Here is an 18,588-nt window from a genome sequence, read left to right as displayed (position 1 = left end):
CGCCCAGTCGTTACCTAACAGTTTGTCTCGTCTACACAATAGAGCTAACAGAAACGCTTAACCACAAGCTACAACCACGAGCGTAGTCATGCAGCTTTTGCTTTCGCAATTCAACTAGGGTTAACCAGAGCTATACCACAGCCAACTTTTTCTTTCTTCTCTATTTTCTTCTCTATCCGCACGAGGAAGGGGGGGGGGGCGGCTCAGCTACACAGCCAGTAGCAGGCCCATGCATTTTCTTTTCCTTTTTTCTAGAGTAGTAACGCCACTAAGAACGTAGTACAATATGATCGACGTTACGCCGTGACTGGTCTTAAGTAAATAGCGCTGAAAAAGAATCAATGGTCATTCGTTATCTACACAAGCAAGAACAAGACTAAGACAGTACAATGGCATCTACTAAAAGGTTCAGCTGTCCGCAGTTCAAAGCGAGCGAAACTCGGAGCTGCCCTCAGGTGGCCAATAGAGTAAGTGCAAAACAAAGACTACAAACGCAGAACACAGGAAATTTCTAGAGGCAGCTTGGGTCACTCTCCTTCTCATGTCTCAAGCCTTCTGCGTGACTCACTACTGCCTCCCTGAAGGCGAGACCAGGCGAATGCTCCTCGTCTCCGATGTTTCGTTGAACGCCCAGTACACATAGCACAGAAGTCACGCTGAACAGGGAGCTCCTCCTCCGTTGTAAGTCGTGCCCACGACAGAGCCGCGTCGACGACGACGTCTTAACTTCGGGCAAGAGTCCACCTTGGACGGGTCACGGAAAAAAATGAATCCTTGAGTAAGGAGCCTCGAATCAGGCAAACTCCAGCTACCACCTGGCTATAGCGGCTAGAATATATCGGCAGTATATTCTAGGCACTATGGGCATGGCCTGGTGGCAGTACTTGAGATCGAACAAGCACACGTTCCAGCCCGCGTGCGCGTGTACAGATGGGAACAAGGCGTGTGCACGTCTTGTCGCGCGTGGTGACACGTCGTCTTCGTTAAGCATCATCTCTGTCTTTTTCGGACGTAGTTATTGTTGACCTTTTCAACAGATAGCACAAGGCCACAAGCCGGAGGTCACAGTGTGACCATACAGCTTTACCATGGTATCCACCTATGGTGTACCACGACTTGGTCTTTGACGGGAGATACATCATTACGTGTTAACGCCCTCTGGTAGTTGACGGCGTCCTCGACTCCATAGCCTCGCCAATTTAGTCGCTGCAATGGCCATGTCTAAACCTGCCTAACCAAAGCAAACAGAAGCTTTCGCTTCGCCTATAACCTCAGCGAATATTTTTTACGCGAAGCGTATACAGCTAGTTCAGTCAAAAAAGGCATCGCCGTCACCGTTACACATATAACATGCAAAAATATAGACTGTAGTTATTCACGGATAATAGTGCAATAGCAGGGCAATTTTGATACGTTCCAGCTCACGGAAAACACGGAAGTGACAACACGAACGCGGGCTTTCCTCTTTCCTCTTCTACCTTCTTCCATGGGTTTTTCGTGCGCTGGAAGCCCCGCCGGGGTGGTGCAGTGGTGGGTGAGACGCCCGACTACTATGCCGGAGTACCCGGGTTCGAACCCGAACTCGGCGGCTGCGTTTCGATGGCGTCCGTGTGCTGTGCGATGTCAGCGCACGTTAAAGATCCCCAGGTGGTCGAAATTACCCCATAGCCCTCCACTACGGCTCCTCTTTCTCTCTTTCCACTTTCAGTCCCATCTTCCTCCCTTCCCTTACGGCGCGGTTTAGGTGTCCACAGCAAACAAGTGAGACTGTTACCGCGTCTTTCCCTTCCTATAAATCAATCAATAAATCGTGCGCTGGAACAATGTCTCACAATTGTCTAGAAACCAACTAGCCCAGCTTTCTACGATTAACAGCATTGCGTTTGATAAGATTGTGTTTGCTGTGTCTCAATAATTAAATGTTATTTTGATGTGTTAATCAGGCGGCCATGCTTCCAGATCACGCATTGCATGAGTGCTGCTGGACTTAATGTTCCGAAAGCACTGCACACTTTTCAGTGGAAAAATGCGAAAACCTGAGCATTGCTGCTGCACACAGTACATCGCGTGCCCCTTGTCGAACACAACCAGCGTTTATTTATTTTATTTGAAAATACTGCAGCCCCTCAAGGGGCTATAGCAGGAGTGGGTACAAAAATGTGGAACAATTCAACGCATACAAAAGCACATACAAGCATTACAAATATAAAAGCTAGAAAAACAACATACAATGCTACGACTCAATTGCCGACGCAAAATCAGAGATTGATAGTGCACGAATGTTGCCATCCAAAGAATTCCAACACTCCACAGTGCGCGGAAAAAAACTGTATTTGAAAACGTTAGTGCGGGCAAAAAAAGGTTGGATATTATGATCGTGATGGCTCCTGGATGCAGATGGTTTTGAAAACGAGATATGCTTACCCTCTGAAAGGCAATTAGCAGAATGAACTATGGAGTGAAGAAGTTTTAAGGACTCAGTTTTTCGGCGGGATGCAAGCGGGCTTATGTTTAGGGAAGACATCGCAGATGAGGGTGAAAAATGAAAGTCGTAGCGGCGAAAAATAAATCTTACAGCTTTACGTTGCACAGATTCTATTTGATCGATTTCACATTGCTTGTATGGATTCCAGACATTAGAAGCGTATTCAAGAATAGGGCGAATTAGAGTTTTGTACATGAGCAATTTTGCTTCTTTAGGAGCATCCCGTACTGTGCGTCGTAAGTAACCTACCTTTTTAAGAGCTTTAGCTGTGATGTAATCGGTGTGTTTTGACTATTGCATATTGTGAGAAAAAACGACGCCAAGATATTTATATTCATGAACCCTTTGCAGTGATGCATAGCCGTAAATAGAAGGTGATAGGCGGTTGGTGAAAGACATGACAACTGTTTTGCTGAAATTGATGTTCATCTGCCACGTATTGCACCAGTCACGGAACATACCAAAAGACTCATTCAGAAGGAGGTGATCATTAACAGAGTTGATAGTGTGGTACAGTACGCAATCATCGGCGTATAGACGGATCTTGGAGGTTATACTGTCAGGTAAATCATTAATATAGAGCAAAAATAACAAAGGGCCAAGGACAGAGCCTTGGGGAACACCTGAGGTAACATCGGCTAAAGAAGAATCGACGGAATTGAAGCGAACATACTGGGAGCGATGTGAGAGGAAATCGGCAATCCAATCAGCAAGTTGAGAGTTATTGAGAATTACTTTTAGTTTGCATAACAATTTAGAGTGAAGGACCGTGTCGAAAGCTTTTGAGAAATCGATGAATATAGCATCGATTTGGTTACCGGCGTCTATGCTGAGAAGAATGTCATGTGCAAATTCGGTTAACTGAGTCACTGTACTAAACCCCTTACGAAACCCGTGTTGAGCTCTGGACAGAAGATTATTTGCTTCAAGAAATTCCATAATGTGTTTATAAATAATGTGCTCTAGGATCTTACATGAATGTGCAGTTAGAGATCGGCCTATAGTTAGAAAGCAGTTGTTTGTTGCCGGATTTATAGAGAGGGAGTACATTGGCGAGTTTCCATGAGGAAGGGACAATGCCAGTGGAAAGAGATTTTTGAAATATGATTGAGAGATATCGAGATGACCAGAGGGAATAACGTGCTAGGAAGGTGTTTGGGATACAGTCCGGTCCAGCGCATTTTTTTGTGTCAAGGCACAAGATAAGATTTAGAATCCCCGGAGTGCTAACCATGATATCTGAGATAGAATGATCATGATTAGGAAGACTGAAAGGTGGAATCATGTTATTATCACGTGCAAAGAGGGAATAAAAGTAGGCATTAAATGCATCAGATATTTGAACAGGGTCAGTCACAATTTCTTCATTAATAACAAATGAGGTGGAGGAAGTGTTTGAGGGTAGAACAGAGCGCCAAAATTTACGAGGGTTATCTCTTAGCAGCCCTTGGAGCTCAACGCGGAAATAGAAATCTTTAGCAGGGTGCATTTTAATTCGAAGTTCATTTTTTGCAGCTTGAAATCGAGCAACAACATCAAGGTTATTGTTACGTGCCATGCGTCTCAGCCGGGCTACACGACGTGACATCTGTAAAACATTGCGATTAATCCCAGGAAGAGTAGGATTTCTTTTCTTTGTTTTGACGGGAACAAACTGTTTAATGCACAGTCTAACAATTTCTTCGAAATATTCAACAAGGTCATTAACGTCGCCGTCACGGCTGAGCGCGCAGAAGGCGTCGAAGCACTCGGCTAGTTTGTCGATTACGGAGTTGTCGTCTGCGTGATGGAAATCCGGAAATGACGTGAAGGACTACTGTGGGTTACTAGAGAAGCGGGACAGGGTAAGGAGAACTGCTTCATGGTCAGAAATACCATCGACAACCGTACACTGAAACCCGGTGTCTATTAGGTTGGGGCTTAGAAAGATTAAGTCTAGAAATGAATTCAGCCTGGTGGGAAGCGTAACTATTTGAGTGAGTCCAAGAGAGAGTGAGAGATCCATCAACTCTTTTGCTAAAGAAGCGTCACGGCCAGAATAACACATCGATGGCCAGTGAATACCAGGCACGTTGAAATCACCCATGAAGATGATGTTTGATACTGAAAGGCTATGTATGAACTGACCAACAGAGTGCAAAACATCAGCAGAGGTTCCGGGGGGTCGGTAAAAAACGCCAATAATAATAGTCTGTTTTTTTAAATAAAGCTTGCACCAAATTGACTCGGTGTTGCATGGAGCAGGAAGTATAGAAAATCTAAGATAAGAACGCAGAAGTAAAGCAACACCACCTCCTTTGCCCTCATGCCTGTCAGCACGGATAGCAAGGTAACCAGGTGGGGTAAATTCAGAGTCATATATGTCAGGGTGAAGCCAGGTTTCAGTGATGCCAATAATGTGAGGGTCATGGGAGGACACAAGCGCGAGAAGATCAGGGAGTTTGTTAGAGATGCTTCTAGCATTAAGATTTAAGACAACGAGACTTGGTGGCGAGCTAGGTGAACGTCAACGGGGTAACGGAGGAAGCTCACTAGATTCGGTAGCTTCATGACAGGGTAACGAATGAAGCTCAGAAGATTCGGTCGCATCGTGATGGGGGTCCCGTTTCAAGCTACTCGAAGCTTCATCCCATGTGTACCTGACACCATCAATGAAAGCGTGATTGTACCGAAGCTTCACTTTTGAACCACCGTCACGAAGCGAGGAAGATGCATTCCATATTTTTTTACGAAGGGCACGGACGCTCGCAGAGAAATCCTCAGTGATGTAAAAATCTTCCCCTTTGAGTTTCGATACGTTTTTCATGACAACAATCTTCTCACTGAAGTCGAGGATCCTTAGAATGACAGGTCGTGTACGTCCATCACTGGGTCTGCCGATGCGATGACAACGCTCAATGCGCGGACATTCTATGCGAAGATTTTCAGTAAATATTTTGCGGCTTTTGGACAATAAACTGGCGCCATCTTCATCAGGACTCTCATGTAGACCGTGCACAACAAGATTGTTCCGCCTTGACCGGTTTTCTAAGTCTTCATTCTTTACAACCGAGTTGGATATTGTTTTTTTTAATGAGGTAATGTCCGAACGGAGGTTAGCGCTCAATGACTCAGAGGCTGAAGGAGTTGCAGATGATTCCAGTGATGAAACACGAGCTTCGAGGACATCAAGACGAGCGGAAAAAGTTTTCTTAATATCTGTAATGTCACTAGCGATTCGTTCTTGACGAGCAATCAGTTGCGAGAGCTGAGAAAGGACGTCTGCGACCCCCGGAGTGGAGGACAAGTTAGTATTGGAACGCGTTGCCCGCTTCCCACTAAGATGTTTAGACAAGTTAGCTGAGACTGATCGTTTAGGGGGGCCTGGGTTTTGTTCAACGTCCCCTCTTTGTAGAAGGCGAGAAAAGCAAAATACAGCATTTGAACAGAAGGTAACAAAACTGTGTGGGCAGGAAAACAGCAGCAAACAACGATCATCAGATCGAACGCAGTGAGCGTTCTTTAGGTAACATACCTGCACGAAGAACATGCAACGATTAGGCATCTTGTAAAGGCTGCTGCCGTCCTGCCCACTGAAGCGGTATGCCGGTGCGGTCCGATTTATAGTCCGAGGAAGAGCTGACGTAGACCAAGGGCCGATGGTGATTGGACGGTGTAGACATGCACGTGGGAAGCCGTCAGGTGCCCAGGGGAGCACGCCAGGTATATCATCAACAAGGGTGACATGGCAGTCCGTAGCGAAGCTGATGGTCCCATCCACGTGCCGCAAGCTTGATGGTTGCGCAGGCGCTCTTGAGTCGAAGTCGCAAAAAAGCGAAACAGCAACAGCCGCGAGGATCTGCATGAAGAACATGCAACGATTAGGCATCTTGTAAAGGCTGCTGCCGTCCTGCCCACTGAAGCGGTATGCCGGTGCGGTCCGATTTATAGTCCGAGGAAGAGCTGACGTAGACCAAGGGCCGATGGTGATTGGACGGTGTAGACATGCACGTGGGAAGCCGTCAGGTGCCCAGGGGAGCACGCCAGGTATATCACCAACAAGGGTGACATGGCAGTCCGTAGCGAAGCTGATGGTTCCATCCACGTGCCGCAAGCTTGATGGTTGCGCAGGCACTCTTGAGTCGAAGTCGCAAAAAAGCGAAACAATGCAAACTACTGTATACTGTACCATAGTGTATATATTTCTTTTATTTTTACCTACTCTTTTCTTTCTCCCTATCACTCACCTCTTTGATTTCCTCTACCTTCTCCTCGCTATCCCTTTATTTCCGCCGCCCCAGTTCAGGTGCTTCAGATATAAGATAGCAGATACCGGGGCTGGCAAACATCTTTTCTTTCCTTTTGTACATACAATAAATAACCACTACAACTACAACAGCCGCGAGGATCTGCACGAAGAACATGCAACGATTAGGCATCTCGTAAAGGCTGCTGCCGTCCTGCCCACTGAAGCGGTATGCCGGTGCGGTCCGATTTATAGTCCGAGGAAGAGCTGACGTAGACCAAGGGCCGATGGTGATTGGACGGTGTAGACATGCACGTGGGAAGCCGTCAGGTGCCCAGGGGAGCACGCCAGGTATATCCCCAACAAGGGTGACATGGCAGTCCGTAGCGAAGCTGATGGTCCCATCCACGTGCCGCAAGCTTGATGGTTGCGCAGGCGCTCCTGAGTCGAAGTCGCAAAAAAGCGAAACAGCAACAGCCGTGAGGATCTGCACGAAGAACATGCAACGATTAGGCATCTTGTAAAGGCTGCTGCCGTCCTACCCATAATTAGTTTACAGGAAAGGAAAGGCGCAGTATCTGTTACATTTGTTTAGGTGGACACCTAAGTCCCCCGGAAAGGTCAAAGGTCAAATCGGCTTCAGGAATCGGGTTTTTGCGAGAATGCGGGTAGTATGCTGCAGCACTAAAAAAAAGATGTCGGAGCGAATACGCACGGGGTTTCGTAATAAAAGTGTGACGTAACGATTCTTTGAGCAGCGTTCAGGGTGGTGTAATACCATTTTTTATTCCATTACCATCCACTAGCTAGCCAAGATGGAGGTTATTTTCGTTAGGGATTCAGACAGACAACATATATGTACTTCACGTAAGTGTACGTATCCACTGAGAAGTGAGACAGACCCTTGCTTTCACCAAGAACCAACTCGGCCGCGGTGGCACAGTAGTTGCGACGCCCAGCTACTGAACCGGAGTGCCCGGGTTAGAACTTACTGGCCGCGGCTGCGTTTCGATCGAGGTGAAACGAAGAGGCGCATTCCCAAATAATGTGATCTAGTTTGCCCTTTTGGCCGCAATTTTGCATTTCGAATCTTCTCCCTCCCCGGTCTGTGTCACGAATATCCAGACCGGGCAGATGTAGTTTTCGGCTTGTAACTGCCTCCAAATTCGCGCCTCGTTGTTAGAGAGAGACCGACCCGGGGGTGGGTAGCTCTTTCGAATAATCTGTAGAATTCAGTGATTTCATTGTATGTTATGGAATAATTTTTTATTCCACTGCAGTCGGGTTGTTGGTAGAGATCTCGGGCTAGCAAGTGTGCAGCTTCGTTGCCAGGGTACAGATTCATGTGCAGGTATCCATATTATGGAGATTGTTCGATTAATGGGGTTAGCAACGAGGATCCTTTTGGCCTCCTCCGAAACCCTTCCCTTTCCGAAATTCCAGACAGACATTTTGCTGTCCCTAATGACTACTTTTGCATGTGTGCCAACGCAATTGAGTGCTATCGCAACCTCTTTAGCTGTGTTCATGTCACGAGTCACCGAATTTTTATATGTTGTAGGCCGTCATTTCCTCGCGTAATTCCGTCTCCTCAATGGTAGAGTCCCGCAACTTCTTTCTCCTCCCTGGTGGCCCCTGAGCAGGTTTAAACGGCGATTGTTACCGAGAAGTGTCTCTGAAGCAACCTAAAGGTAACTCACTGAAGGCAGGAAATGATTACGGTGAAGGTAATCGAATAGGTAGTGGTATCATTGTGGCATCACCTCGTGGTTTTGTTCACGGCTGGTTTTGCGGCTATTAAGAGTTAAAAGCATCATTCCATGCAACCTGAAGGGGAACAGCCCTCCCCCCCCCCCCCCCCCCCCGGAATGATCTTGGTAGCTTATTTTAACGCTGCGTTTAAAAAAAAAATAAGCAAAAAGTTACAAGATTCGAACAAAAGTTTTATTCGCTCAGTGCTAAGGTAAGCAGTGTCAATCCATCGCGCCATTGAAGCTTTTTTTCTTTATTGCCTGGTCTTGACACATTGCGTTTCACGAGAACAAAATCAACAAAAATCACTCAAGTGCTATTTACATACGCTATTTACATATGACACACTAAAATTCACGCATACACCACAAAGGCTCTAGCCTTGAGAGCCACTCGGGAGGTTCTGCTGCAGCTTTCTGGATTGCCAAAAGCCTCTCCACGATTTCCCCAAAAAATAAATTCTGGCAGGCCGTCCATCTTTATCGCAATAGGAACCCGCCATTCTTGAGCGCCATATACACTGGAGGCCCATGAGCATAATTTAATCAAATGGTACCCCATCCTCACCTCACTTTCTACGCATAAGTACCGAATGCCATGCGGGTCTAGCGGAACATTTTTGGATAGCGTTCTTTGCAATACATCCCAAAAATATACTCCTTCCCAACAGTGTAAAAAAAACATGGTCTATGGTTTCTGGCTTCCTGCATATTAAAGAGTGTGATCCCCAGGATACGAATAATCCCTTTTTCTCTAAAAATGTTTTTACCGACAAGGTTCCGGCGTGCAATTTAAAAAAGAAGGTTTTTGCTCCTGGCGTCACCTGCATTCTTTTTACCATTTTTAAAACATCTGCACCTGGGCCTCCATCGTACAAGGCCCTGTACAAAGGAACAGGGAACATAATGTCACACAATGCATGGTACAATTTCTTTCGTTTTACTGTAGATAAATATTCACTTGAAAAACACGCTGAAAGGAACCGGACACTTGCTACGACTTCTCTATAAAAGCCCTTAATCCCTGCGGAGAAATCTTCAGTTGAAACAACGTACTCCGGTAGCAGCCTCCTCAGTCTGATTTGGCATACGGTGCGTAAGAAAGGGTCAGTCGTGTCTCTAAAAACAAAAACGACTGACCAGCTGTCGCAAATACAGGTGGAACAATCCTAGCCCACCATGTTTAATTCGTCTGAACAAGTTAGTCCGGCTGCAGCGCTCCCATTCAGGCACCCAGATAAATACGGCGAAATTCCTGTGCAGCTTCTGAATATTTAACCGTGAACAGCGCAACACCTGCATAACATACCAGAGCTTACTGATAAAGAACAAGTTGCAAACTGTGGCCCTTGCAAAAATAGATAGGTTGGTCCCTCTCCACTTTTCAGCTTTGTCATTTATCTCTTTAGCCTGCCCTCTTCAAAACTGTTCACTGTCACGGTAAGCCATAAGCGGAACTCCCAAGTACCTATCTGGTGTCGTCGTCTAAGGCACTCTGGCAAACCGTTCAGGCGTAGATGGCCACCTTCCATGCCAAAGTCCGAGGCATTTCGACCAGTTAACTCCACTACCGATGACGTGACTGAATTCGCGCAAGCACTTCACAGCTTGGCATATGTCCCCTCATCATCGGTAAAAACAGCGATGTCGTCAGCGTACGCTAACAGCTTTACTTCTGCTGCTTGTACATTGAATCCCTGAATGCTATTATTCTTGAGTATTTTCAAACAAAGGATTTCTATTTGGATGCAAAATAAAAGAGGGCTGAGGGGACAACCCTGGCGTGCGGAACGCTGTACACTGATGGGGGCCCCTAAACATTTGTTAACAATCAATCTCGTCGTGCAGCTCCGGTACGCCAAAGCCACGCCCTCACGGACAACAGAATCGACATTCACAAGGGGTAAAATGGTAAACAATAGTTCGTGAGCGACACAGTCAAATGTCTTTGCTCAGGAGAAAGGCCAGCCGACCATTACTGTCATCACAGTATTGTAATACACTGCGCGCTTTATGGATATCGGTGAAAATGGAGCACCCTTTAATCACACACGTCTGATGAGGCCCAACTATGTCTCTAATCACGGTCTGCAACCTTCGCCCTAGAACCTTCACAAAAATTTTGTACTCCACGCTTGTGAGCGCTATTGGCCCGTATGCAGTAACCAGTCTTAACTTACTTATTTCATTTGTTTTCGGAATGAGCACTGTGGGAGACACCCATATGACGGAGGAAAAGCCTTTTCTATGGAGGCTTCGCTAAAGATTACAGTTAGGACAGGTGCTATTTCGTGTTTAAGTACTTTATAAAAAGTCGCACTGGACCCGTCCGGTCCAGGGGATTTACCGGGGTGTCATTTATCAATTGAGTGCTCCACCTCCGATCCTGTTATGTCCAGTTCTAATCTGTCTTTTTTTTCGTCGTCGAGATGCGGTAGCGCAGCCAGAAACTCATCCTTGAATGTAATAACATATACCGTGTGCAATGCGAAGAGCGCCTGGTTATGTTCGAAAAACGCTGTTTTGATATGATTGATGTCTGTTGATAATACCCCTCCCCATTCTATTTCTTCGATGTGATTCCTTTCAGCACGGGCTTTTTCTAAGCCGAGCGTTCTTTTTTTTTTTTTTTTTTGGCGCTTCGCCTGCAGCTCTAGCTGTCTTCAGCCCTTGCCCTAACCAACGCTCCCCGGTAACGTTGTTCCTCATTTAGTTCTAGCTTTTGTTTACTTTTCCTTATGTGATCCATCTATTCACCCGGTGCTCGGCTTTCCTGTTTTACCATTTTATGAAGCAGTGTCCTTAACTGCACTTCATTTTGTTTCTCTTCGTGACTTATAATAGCAGATCTTTCAATTGCTTTTAATTTAAAGGCTTCTTTACAGAGCTCCCACTGCTGCCAAAGCTTCATGTTTTTTCGTGGATCTATTTTTGCTATTTCTTCTCTTACTGCTCAACTGTACAATTCATCCTCAAGTAGCGTGTTGTTTAACTTCCACATTTCCCACAAAAAGCTATTCCCACGCTTAACAATGCCTACGCAGCGTTGAACCAAACAATGGTCTGAAAACGATACCGGTACTACTTCATACCTGTTGCATTGTGGTACGATAGCGTAATTTCGTCTCCTCAACGGTAGGGTCCCGCAACTTCTTTCTCGTCACTGGTTGCCTCTCAGCGGGTTGAACGGCGATTGTTACCGAGAGGTATGTCTGAACGCAACCTAAAGGCAACATACGCTCCCTAAACACAGGAAATGATTACGTTGAAAATAATTAAATAGTGTAAGCATTGTCAATCTCTTGTCTCGTGGCTTTACGGTACGGTAGGCTTTAAATGCGCTCTTATTCATTTTTACAATATTTCAGCTATCTATCGCCAGGTGACGCTGCTCAGAGGACCCTACCGTTGGTGAAAATGGTGCTAGCTGCTAGCTGAGAGTCTGGAAGAACTGCAAACTCTAGTTAAGTATTGCGGAGACGAAGGGGACGCTCTAGGCTTCAGTTTCAGCGCAGTCAAGTGGGGTCTGATGATTTTCAACGGCTCACCTGACCAGGGTCTTAAAATACAAGGCCTTGAAATACCTAGAGTAGCAGAATATAAATATCTGGGGGTACGGGTAAACGAAGGATTGGCATACATTGGAAAGCATGAGCAATCACTTAAGGCCAAAGGGCGAAGGAATGCTGGGATATTGAAGCATAAGGCATTGTGGGTATACAATAGGTATGAGGTTTTGAGGGGTATTTGGAAAGGAATTATGGTGCCCGGACTTATATTCGGAAATGCGGTTTTGTGCCTAAAATCAGAGGTACAGTCGACATTACAAATAAATCAGAGATCCGTTGGACGATTAGCACTGGGTGCCCACGGCAAAACTACAAATGAGGCGGTACAAGGAGATATGGGCTGGGCATCTTTCGAAGTACGGGAAGCTCAGAGTAAAATATTATATGAGGAACGCCTGAGGAAATTGGACACTAACAGATGGGCAGCTAAAGTATTTAAATACGTGTACTTAAAAAGCGTTGACTCACAATGGAGGAAAAGAACTAAGAAACTAACTAGTAAGTATGCTAGTCACAAGGACGGAGAAATAAAGAGCATTAAGCAACAGGTGAAAAACACAGAAGGTAAAAATTGGATAAATTCGATGGACAAGAAACAGAGTGTGGAATTATACCGAAAGTGGAAAATGCAGATCAGGAAGGAAGATTTCTTTGATAACTCAAGAGGCAGTACCCTACTTTTCGAAGCTAGATCAGGGTGCCTTAGAACACGCAGCTACAAAAAGAAGTTTAACAATGGAGATGACGCATGTGCTGTATGTGGAAACTCCAGTGAAACAATTGACCATATTATACTCGAATGCAATGGTATCCATCCGGAAGTTGATGCAGGCGCAATCACTGTTCCTGAAGCTCTGGGGTTTAGAGATAACAATGGCCGGGTGAATAAACCGGCGGTGGAAACTAGCAAAAAATGACTGGAAGATTGGTGGCTTAAAAGCAGAGAAGTGACATAATGTTAGTAATGTAGGAACAAAAATTTAATAAATAGAATGATGGTTTAGTTAACCATTCTAAATAAATAATTAAGATATATGGAGAAAAATTAGCATGATATCTACTGCTACCACCCCGTTTCAAAGGGGACGCTCCTATATTCCATCCATCCATACCGTTGAGAGAACGGAATCACGCGGTACTATATCGACGCATGCATAGATGCGATCTCACCGTGCATGGCTTGAGCCCTGGAATCGCGTGTACTTTACTGGGTTCTCCCTCCAGACACTCTGCGACGTCTTCCAGGTTATAGACGTCAATTATTCTTAACAGCACTTCAGTGCCCCTGTCACGGAAAGCGCGGCTGCTTGTCTTGTCACGATGACGCGACGATGTGCTTACCTCGATTTCTCGCTGAAAGGCATTGAGTGGCGAACTGTGTGCGTGTATGCGCCAATGTGGTTTATGACTGTGCCGTGTTCCTTGAAACTATTGAAGAGCGCCTTCGGACGGAGAGATGGCTTATAGTTATGGCGAATTACAACTGTGTTCTAAACACGCCATTGAAGCAACGGGTATGTCTGGTTTTAAATGCTCTGTTAATCATTTTTACAATATTTCCGCTACCTGTCGTCAGGTGGCCCTGCTCTAAAATCAGCAAAAAGTTACAGGATTCGAACAAACGTTTTATTCGCTCAGTGATAAGATAAGTAGTGTCAATCCATTGCGCCATTGAAGCAACGGTTACGTCTGGTTTTAAATGCTTTGTTATTCATTTTTATAATATTTCCGCTACCTGTCACCACGTGACGCTGCTCCGAGGACCCTAGGCGGAGCAAGAAAATTCTGGAATCATATAAGCTGGCTAGGGAAGAAGAATCAAAGAGAGCAGGATCGGATTCAAGATAACGAGGGAAATTGTTTAAAGGGAGACAAAGCAGTGAACCACATTACATCAGTTATAGCCGAGTCATTTAAAAGCGACGATAGGGTAATCTCCGCAAATCAGGAAGCAACCCAAGGTAGCAGAATACAAAGCAGCTTAGAACTGACCAATCTAAACTGGAAAAAGACAGAAAAAAATATTCCTAAAAACACATCTACAGGAATAGATGGAATTCCGATCAAGCTGATTAATGAACTTGGTCCAAAAAGTAAGGAAACGTTGTTAAAAGCTCTGGAAACAGTCATAACGAATAAGCAAATTCCGGACAACTGGCGGCAGAGTAAAATGAATTTTATTTATAAAGGGAAAGGAGAAAGGATCCACATAAAATCCTACAGGCCGATTACCATAACATCTGTTATGTGCTAGTTATTTTCAATAAATTTTAATTTATTGTAACATGCACTGTACAGATTTTCGCTCTTGTATGTTCATCATAGATTGCTGTACCAGCAGTCGTGGCCTGTGATGGTTTCATGTTGTTGTGTTCTTATTTATTGTTGTTATTGTTATTTTTTAAATGAATTTTGTTTCATGTGCTTGTGGAAACTGATGTAATGATGACCGCTACACACATTGTATTTGCTTGTTTTTTATAAATAAATAAATAAAAAAGTTTGGCCACAAAGAACAGTTACAGGAGAGTCGAGGTAAGTTCTACATAAGTGTTCATATTAATATGCAGTGCATGAATGACTCATTCAAGAAAATGCTTAATATGGCAAAGTTAGGTGAAGTAACACGCTCGCTTGCTGGCAGAACAGCTCCTCGAAGCTATCCCTAATGCAGTCTTCACATAAGGTTGCAAAATGAGGCTAGCAATAACCCTCATTGATGCTTATTGCATACAAGTCCTCATGCAGAACATCCTTTGGGGAAGAAGCATGCTCTACTAGTTGGCCATGCAGGCGGTGAAAATAAAGATGCAAGCATTGGTAGAAAGTAACAAGATACTCGGAGAACTTCAGAATGGCTTTATAAATGGTAGGCGCTTAGATGATAGCCTGTTCGTGCTTACCCAATGCATCGAAATATCTAGAGTGGAAAATAGACCTTTGTAATTGGCCTTCCTGGACATAAACGGGACGTACGACAATGTAAGCAGTGAACTCCTGTGGAACATATTAAAAGAAGAAGGTATCGGTTATGAGATAATAGAGTTCCTACAGGAAATATACCGGGATAACAAAGTAGAAATTACATGGGAAGGGATAAGAAGTACGGAAGATGTCAAAGTATGCAAAGGATTAAGACAAGGCTGTCCTCCATCACCGGTGCTGTTCATGCTTTATATGATAAACCTGGAACGGAGGATACAAGACAGTAACCTAGGTTTTAACCTGTCATATAGATTAGGTGGAAAGGCGGTAGAGCAGCGCCTCCCCGGTTTTATGTATGCAGACGATATTGTGCTGCTAGCCGAGAGTCTGGAAGAATTGCAAACTCTAGTTAAGTATTGCGGAGACGAAGGGGGCGCTCTAGGCTTCAGTTTTAGCGCACTTAAGTAGGGTCTGATGATTTTTAACGGCTCAACTGATCAGGGTCTTAAAATACAAGGCCATGAAATACCCACAGTAGCAGAATATAAATATCTCGGGGTATAGATAAACGAAGGATTGGAATACTATGGAAAGCATGAGCAATCGCTTAAGGCCAAAGGGCGAAGGAATGCCGGGATAATGAAGAATAAGGCATTGTGGGGATACAACAGGTATGAGGTTTTGAGGGGTATTTGGAAAGGAATTATGGTGCCCGGGTTTACTTTCGGAAATGCGATTTTGTGCCTAAAATCAGAGGTACAGTCGACATTAGAAATAAATCAGAGAGCGGTCGGACGATTAGCACTTAACCAAAACAATAATTAAGATATAGGGAAAAAAATGAGCATGATAGCTACTGCTATCATGCTCTTTTGCTTTTGTGCTTTTTTCTTATTTTTAATCGCCGAGATCTCTGAAAAATTCTTGTGGTGAATTGATTGGTGAGGTAGTACCTATCTCTCGATCAATTTACTTTACCTCATTTTCGGCATTGCATGACACCTTTAACGCCTCAGAGCGACTCAAGCTTCAAGAGACGCCGTAGTAGAGGACTCCAGAAATTTCGACCACCTGGGATTTTTTAACATCCACTGACATCGCACAGCACAGGGGTGCCACTCCGTCGAAACGCAACCGCCGGCGATCGGGATTGAGCCCGGGTAGGATGCGCGACAGTAGTCGGACATCTTAACCATTGCACCACCGCTGTGGGGCTTTTACTGAGAGTGGCGCATTCATTAGCTCTACAAGCGCTAAAAATAAAATTCAGGTGCTGCGCCATTGCCAAGCAAGCCCACAAATAAAGTGCGGGGCATCGAGGCATGGTTGTGCGACAGCACAGAAGCCTCACGGGAGCGGAAAACCGTCGACCGACGACGTGCAAGGAAATTCTGATTTGTCGGCGCAGAGTGTGACGTCACATGCACAAGTGACCCAGGGAGCCGCGCAACTCACTTAAATCGGAGACAGTTAACTTCTGCAACAAGCGATTTATTCACTCGAAGCACGTGCAGCTACAAATATTTACGTACCACGAAGTTTTATTACATGAAAACAGCAATAGCACTCCGCAAAAAAAAAAAAAAATAAGGCACGAGGGAGAGAAAACCACAAGGCGATAAATTTCCAATGCTTTTCCTTGCCCCCATTAGCACCGCGTGCTGTTGAGCTTTATGATGGACGACAGCTCTTGCAAGCATGAGAGGCAAGCGACCGTGGTCGAAGAATGGACGTATCTGCAGTCGTAAGCAATATGCGCTCTCATATTGCTTACGACTCATATTGCCCATAGGGAGGAGTAAAAAAAAAAGGGGGGGGGGGGGGGTAGCATGCCCTTTAGCGTACTCCCTTGTAAGGCCACGGCATTCCTTCCAAGCTCCAGGGTAGATTTTAATCACTAGAGACTCACACTATCTGTGTTCGACAACGGAAAATGATTTTCGCTTGAAAACATACGAAGCTCTTGCAACGACCAAGATTTTAACCAAGGTTATTGTCTTCTCATTGCTAACCACAAAACACCTGGTGCAGCCATTAAAAGCCTCCTGCCAATGCTAATATCATTAACAAAATATGATTACAGTATGAAATATGCCTCGGTTGCCAACAGTATAGCATTCCGCACGTTTAGTGGCGAAATTCTACCCTAGGGCTTGGAGAAGATAATGTGCCCCTCAAGGGAGGGCGCTCGAGGATATGGTACTCCCTTTTTACTCCTTTATAAGATAATGTGGGTTTATAGTGTAGGTAATAACAAAGATTTATGGTTTGCTCCATAATTTTTCGTGACTAAATTTTTCTCCTGGTTACTAACTAGTTTTCCTATGTATGTATTATATACAAAAGCCATATTCTCAAATTACGTATAAAATTAATCAAAAAGATCGTATTTCTGCCAAAAAGTGTGTTCCCTTTCATATCTGTGAAGTCTGTCCGTAAAGTGGAGTCGTGGACATGTGATTGCAAGATCCAATACCAGAAGTGTGACTGGTGGACTGTAGCATATGTTTATAGTACTGCTTAGCAGGCAAGTGAGGTTGAGTGAAGCGCTACGGCATGCGGATTAACTTTTTTCACCTTAGTTATTCTGTAATAAACACAGGACTTCGACGTGACACCACAGGTTGATGGACCACGAGTATTTAACGGCGCACACCGGATAAGGTGGCGCCAGTCCTCGCTGTGGTCCCAGGCAGCTGCTAGCCATGATGTACTACGTCGTGCATATCATCCACACATCTGATGCCGGCAAAGTTTTCACTGGCATCAAAAATGCAAAGGCCCGCCACAAGTCGCGTGATTATGAAGTCTTGAGATGATATGAACACTGTGAAACGCAGAACTACGTTTAGCGGTCAAATTTGACGAGATGCTGAATAAATAAATGCTGATTGATATATGTGCGGCCACGAAAGATTCCGCTAGAAAGATGCTTAACTCTTTTTCAAGAATTTTCTCGCTACGCTATACATAGACACACAAGCAGCACGTTTGTCCTGTGTACATGGTTCCTGCTTTCTTGTGTGTCTATGTATAGCGTAGCGCGAAAATTCTTGAAATGGTAAACCAACTAGCCCCCCTTGCTGCTTTGCTATGCTTAACTCAATCTGGAGCTTCTCATGCAAATCTTGGTATAGCACCTATAGCCCCGCTCCGCAACCTTCCTTGTCCTCGTTAGGTCTCGAGCCAACTCTTTTCAATTAATTAATCTCTCTCTCTCTCTCGCTCGCTCGCTCACTAGCTTGCTCGCTCGCTTTCTGCCATATTGCTATCTCCGCCTGAAGTGCTATTTGGCATGTTCTCTTTTTTCATATTGCGTGTTGCATGCGGATTGTGGCGATAAATGCCGTCTCGAATTCACTGCAGCCTACTCAATATCATTTAAACTTATCGGCACTCAAACAAAATTGCATGTAACCTGTAACGAATCGCACTGGATTCAGTGAAGCGGAGCTCTTCAGCAGTCATCGGATCACTGTTAAAGTGACTTTAAAGTACGCAATCTTTTTCGTTACCGCCAGCCAGCCAAGAAAGATATCCACCTATCGAGCCAAATGGAAGTCTGCTGAAATCAATTGAATCCCACTGGTCATGTTTTCGACAGTTCTAACTGAGCAGTTTCTTTCTCTCTTC

The 18,588-nt window shown here is 44.8% G+C and overlaps 1 protein-coding gene across 1 annotated transcript; it reads right to left on the bottom strand.

The window, feature by feature from the left end:
• Nucleotides 1–4,705: 4,705 nt before the first annotated feature.
• Nucleotides 4,706–6,535, bottom strand: LOC146180375 (uncharacterized). The gene is made up of 2 exons (XM_084580375.1): nt 6,433–6,535; nt 4,706–5,746 (listed from the first exon to the last, which is right to left on the bottom strand). The coding sequence occupies exons 1-2, from the start codon at nt 6,533–6,535 to the stop codon at nt 4,992–4,994; spliced, it is 858 nt and encodes a 285-aa protein (XP_084436501.1). The 3' UTR covers nt 4,706–4,991.
• Nucleotides 6,536–18,588: the final 12,053 nt, after the last annotated feature.

This window comes from Amblyomma maculatum, chromosome 9 (assembly GCF_055883805.1).
Source record: "Amblyomma maculatum isolate TAMU_Amacu chromosome 9, ASM5588380v1, whole genome shotgun sequence".
Taxonomy (NCBI): Eukaryota; Metazoa; Arthropoda; class Arachnida; order Ixodida; family Ixodidae; genus Amblyomma; species Amblyomma maculatum.
The sequence above is the reverse complement of the archived record's forward strand: the minus strand, read 5'-3'. Positions and strand labels throughout refer to the sequence as shown.